This window comes from Dipodomys merriami, unplaced genomic scaffold (genome assembly GCF_024711535.1).
Source record: "Dipodomys merriami isolate MVZ:Mamm:240054 unplaced genomic scaffold, mDipMer1.0.p SCAF_4, whole genome shotgun sequence".
NCBI classification, from domain to species: domain Eukaryota; kingdom Metazoa; phylum Chordata; class Mammalia; order Rodentia; family Heteromyidae; genus Dipodomys; species Dipodomys merriami.
Window position 1 is genome coordinate 27,755,591 of NW_027205603.1, and position 5,311 is coordinate 27,760,901.

Sequence of the window (5,311 nt, forward strand, 5' to 3'; positions counted from 1 at the left end):
TGCTGGGTTTGTAGTGGCCAAGGGCGCGTGGAACCGCGGGGTACCGAAGTTCGCCTGTGCGGAATTCTTTGGGGGAGACCAGGGGTACCCTAAAACACGGGCGATGGACTTGCGTTTACTTTTGAGGAGTAGGAAAGCATTCCGCAGTACGGATGGATTCAATTTGTTGGGAAGGGATTTCAGCAAGTAGCGGAATGCTGGCCCGGGCCGGGGGGAGGCTGGCGCCCATCTCGGAACCTCGCTGCCCCTTAGAGTTGCACGTCGACGAGCATAACCTGTGTTTTCCATTCTGTTTCCAGCATCAGTCGTCCAGGGCTGCGTGACGGGGTGGCGGGAAACGCTGCCCCCCCCCCCCCCGGGGGCCCGGAGGACTCTGACCATCTCACCCTGGGCGCTCGCGCAGGTTCGCGCCCGCGCGGGCTTCGGAGCCACCGAACCTCGCGCACATCGGCCTGGGGGACTCGCGGCGGGGGTGGAGGGGGGGGTCCTCGGCTCTCCTGCCCTCTCCCGACATGCGCAACGCGACCTGGTCTGAGCCCAGCGGGGCCAATGCGTCGTGCCCGGGTCCCGTTCCGGGCTGCCCCAACTCGTCGATCCCGGCGCCGCTGCCGCTGCCGCCGCCGCTGGCGGTGGCCGTGCCCGTCGTCTACGCGGTGATCTGCGCCGTGGGGCTGGCGGGCAACTCGGCCGTGCTGTTGGTGCTGTTGCGGACCCCGCGCATGAAGACCGTCACCAACCTGTTCATTCTCAACCTGGCCATCGCCGACGAGCTCTTCACCCTGGTGCTGCCCGTCAACATCGCCGACTTCCTGCTGCGGCAGTGGCCCTTCGGGGAGCTCATGTGCAAGCTGATCGTGGCCATCGACCAGTACAACACCTTCTCCAGCCTCTATTTCCTCACCGTCATGAGCGCGGACCGCTACCTGGTGGTGCTGGCCACCGCCCAGTCGCGCCGGGTGGCCGGCCGGACCTACGGCGCCGCCCGCGCCGTGAGCCTGGCGGTGTGGGCGCTGGTCACCCTCGTGGTGCTGCCCTTCGCCATCTTCGCCCGCCTCGACGACGAGCAGGGCCGGCTGCAGTGCGTGCTGGTCTTCCCGCAGCCGGAGGCCTTCTGGTGGCGGGCCAGCCGCCTCTACACGCTCGTGCTGGGCTTCGCCCTCCCGGTGTCCGCCATCTGCGTCCTCTACTCCACCCTGCTGTGCCGGTTACGTGCCATTCGGCTGGACAACCACGCCAAGGCGCTGGATCGCGCCAAGAAGCGGGTGACCGTGCTGGTGGTGGCGATCCTGGCGGTGTGCCTCCTGTGCTGGACGCCCTACCACCTGAGCACCGTGGTGGTGCTCACCACCGACCTCCCGCAGACGCCGCTGGTCGTCGCCATCTCCTACTTCATCACCAGCCTGAGCTACGCCAACAGCTGCCTCAACCCCTTTCTCTACGCCTTCCTGGACGACGGCTTCCGCAAGAACCTGCGCCAGCTGCTGGCGTGCCGCGCGGCCCGCTGACCGGCCGGGGCTCTCCCGCCATCCCGGGGCAGGCTCAGGGGAGGCCTGGGACGGCCGTCAGCGACGGCAGCCTGGGTAATGCCAGCCCTCGAGCCTCGGAGGCGCCCTGCCCGCGCCCACGGTGTGAGTCGCCCTGGAGGTGAGGCCGGTGCGTGCTGGAGGTGCGGGACAGGCCCCGAGCGCCCACGCTTCTCAACGCAGAAGGACAGCCATGCAGTCTCGAACTCGGCACAGAGACGTCTTAGTGGGGTGGAAGTGGGCGCCAGGGCTGGAAACCCGCGCCCGCCGGGCGGCACCGGGCAAGAGGAGGTCGCCGGCGCCCCCAGGCGTCGGCGCCGAGCGGCCTCACGCCTCGGAGCTTCGCTGCTTCGCGCTCGGCAGCGCCTGGATTCGGCTCACGAGGACAAACATCCTGGCTTGCTTCGCTCGACCTTCCGCGAGTTCGCGCCCACCCTTGATTTGCACCCCAGAGGGACGGGCCGTGCAATGACATCTGCCGAGACTGCCTGGGCTCGCCGAGGGCGAAGGGGTAGGATAGGAAAGGGGAGGCAGGAACCTGGCAGCGACTGCTCAGAAGAGTCACCGTTTCCCTCCCCTCCCTCAGCCCAGCTTTTTCTTTTCCAACTCCCAAGCTCACCCTAACATTCCTTCCTCCGGGAAGAACCGGGAGGGAGGAGTCGCCTGAGCGCGGGGTGGCAGCGCCCCCTTGAGGAGACAAGCGCGAGTGCGCCCGAGCGTCCGGGGCTGGGCGTTCTCAGTGCCGCACAGCCAGGCTGCTTTCTGTAAAGAACTTTCTGTAAAGGACTGGGGTTCCAGCTAATGGCCCCAACTGGCCTCTCACCCTGCTAGGACAGTTTCATTGAATTGTTTGTGTAAGTACTGTTTCCCTGGTACATAATATATCACACAAGTTGCTTTGAGGATGGAAAGGAATAAGAAACTCAATTTATTCCTTCCTTGATTCACTTCTGCTCAGATTCTTTCTTGACCTCACCCTAGGGAGTCAGGAAGCTGAGATACTTGGCACCCTTAGCTTTCCCCTGGCTAGGCGCCTGGCTATCGATCTGCCACTCTTTGTTCCGTAGTTTCAGGTGGTACTCGGTAGTCTGAAATTTTAGTCAATGTGTTATTGTGATGTTTTATGGCCAGGGCCTACTCTTATTTTATTTCTACTTAAGGTTAAGAGGGAAGATTGATACTTGACCAGTCACCTCAGTTTATGCCTCAAACATGAGGTCAATTAACTAAACTGATAATATATTGTAGTGTTTTAAAGAAAGGTATTATTCTTCCGGGTGCAAGTGGCTCACGCCTGTCATCCTACTACTCAGGAGGCTGAGAGCTGAGCATTGTAGTTCGAAACCAGCCCAGACAGAAAAGTCCCCGTGAGACTTCTTTTCTTTTCTTTCTTTATTTTGGGGGGGAGGGGGGTCGATCATGGGGCTTGAATTCAGGGCCTGGGCGGGGTGTCCCTAAGCTCTTTTTCTCAAAGCTAGCAATCTACCACTTTGAGTCACTGCTCCACTTCTGGTTTTCCGATGGTTAATTGGAGATAAGAGTCTCACCATTCCCCACCCCACCTCATGGCAGAGGGCATTGGACTGAGATCTTCAGATCTCAGCCTCCTAAATTGCTAGAATTACAGGCATGAGCCACCAGCGCCTGGCCACTTTGAGACTCCAATTAACTACTCAAAAAATCCGAAGTGGAGCTGTGTTAGAGTGCTAGCTTTGAGAAAAAGGGCTCAAGGGCAGTGCCTAGGTCCTAAGTTCAAGCCCCATGACTGACAAAAAAGTATTATTCTTTAGAATAAATTCCAGACATGAGTGAATGAAAATTTCTAAAAAGCAAACAAAAAATCCCCAAACCAAAACAAAACAAAGAAAACAAAACAAAACTAATTTCTTGGTGTGGCTCAGGGTTATATGTATAAAAAAAGTATTTCTAATAGGTTTCATTTGTTTAGTTAATTTCCCAATTATTTAGGCTCAAAATAGGAGCTTTTCTCACTCAAGTTTAGTTCTCTATTATTTGAGCTACAGCTCCACTTCCAGCATTTTGCTTGTTTATTGGAGATGAGCTCCACAGACTTTCTTGTCCAGGCTGGCTCTAATCCATGATCATCAGATCTCAGCCTTCTGCTGGATTGATTTTTTTTTTTTTTTTTTTTTGGTCGGTCGTGGGGCTTGAACTCTGGGCCTGGGCCCTGTCCCTCAGCTCTTCAGCTCAAGGCGAGCGCTCTACCACTTGAGCTACAGCGCCACTTCCTGATTTTTTTTTTTTTTTTTTGTCAGTCATGGGACCTGAACTCTGGGCCTGAGAGCTGTCCCTCAGCTCTTCAGCTCAAGGCTAGCCCTCTACCACTTGAGCCACAGTGCCACTTCTGACTTTTTCTGCTATGTGGTGCTGAGGAATTGAACCCAGGGCCTCATGCATGCAAGGCACTCTACCACTGAGCCACCTTCCCACCGATCTCAGCCTTCTGAATAGCTAGGATTATAGGTGTGACCCACCAGTGCCCCACTTCAAAATACCACTAAAAAATATGTGGAAAGGGAACCTTCTCTCTGATTTGGATGGTAAAAAGGGGTTCTATAGTTCTCAAAGATATGAACAGTGGGATAATTCATAGCTATCAGTTTAGAAAATGTTAATCCAGAAACTGTATACCCCAGGTACAAATAATAGTTAACTGTATATAATTAAGTTTTTCATTTAGAGTGCATTTTGAATGGTGGCCACTGTCTCACTGGAACAGGCCTCTGAAAATGGGCTTCAAAGCTTATCTGTCAAATTTCTAAGAAATATTCTACAGATATTTTACATTTCACAAAACTCTTTTGTGAGTCCTCTGGAATATCTTGAAATCTTTGTAATTTCTTGCAGTTGAAATGTGTGTGTGTGTGGGGGGGTGCACACACACGCATGCCAATACTAGGACTTGAAATGAGGGCCTGGGTGCTTTTTCACTCAAGGCTGGCACTTTACCAAATGATCCACAGCTTTACTTCTGGCTTTCTGGAGGGTATTTGGAGGTAAAAATCTGACAGACTTTTCTGTCCAGACTGGCTTCAAACCTCGATCCTCAGATCTCAGCCCCCTGAGTAGCTAGGATTACAGTTGAGGTCCACCAGTGCTCAGTTTACAATTAATGTTTGAAATTAGAATAACTTCTAGGTTACCCAAGGTTTTGGACAAGAGTGAAGTGCACATTTGACTTCATACATAGCCAGGTATGCATCTGGATTTGAAGCTTCACATAGTTTTAGGAATTCAGTATTGACACAGATTAGAAGGAGCCCCAAAGATTCATCTTCCCACTGCATCTTTCCTACTCTGGATCTGGAACTGTCTCAGAATTGATGGAGAAAACTGCTGGAAGAGTATAGGGACTGGCATTGCTATGTCACCCACAGCTAGGCACAGATTGGCATCTGTGTATGTGAGATTAAGTAGAAATACATGGGATTTGGAATTTAGATTCATCTTGTCCTTCTCAACCTCTGGATGAACTATTGTGCCATATAAACATTAAGGAATCAATCAGATTGTTTGTCTTTGGTACTAGATTTAATATGTAAATAAATCATGTAAAAGTAAAGTTTACTTACATCATTGTATTGCAAAGTTATAATTCTGGGTTGAATTCTTGCAGTTTTTGTGTGAACTAGATTGTTTGGTTTTTGTCACTGCTGGTATTTATAAATGTTTGTTTGGTCTTACTGAATTTAGTACAGTTGTGTAATGTGGAAACTTATGCTTTCTTCTAAGAAATGCTCAAATTCTGCTAGTCCAATGCAGCATTC

General features: G+C 52.8%; 1 protein-coding gene across 1 annotated transcript; it reads left to right on the plus strand.

Moving 5' to 3' along the window:
- Positions 1-512: 512 nt before the first annotated feature.
- On the plus strand, positions 513-1,519 carry Npbwr1 (neuropeptides B and W receptor 1). Its single transcript, XM_069991766.1, has one exon. The coding sequence runs from the start codon at positions 513-515 to the stop codon at positions 1,503-1,505; it is 993 nt and encodes a 330-aa protein (XP_069847867.1). The 3' UTR covers positions 1,506-1,519.
- The last annotated feature ends 3,792 nt before the right edge of the window (positions 1,520-5,311 follow it).

Coding starts and splice junctions, on each gene's coding strand:
- Npbwr1 (XM_069991766.1), top strand. CDS start 513: ATGCGCAACGCGACCTGGTCTGAGCCCAGCGGGGCCAATGCGTCGTGC.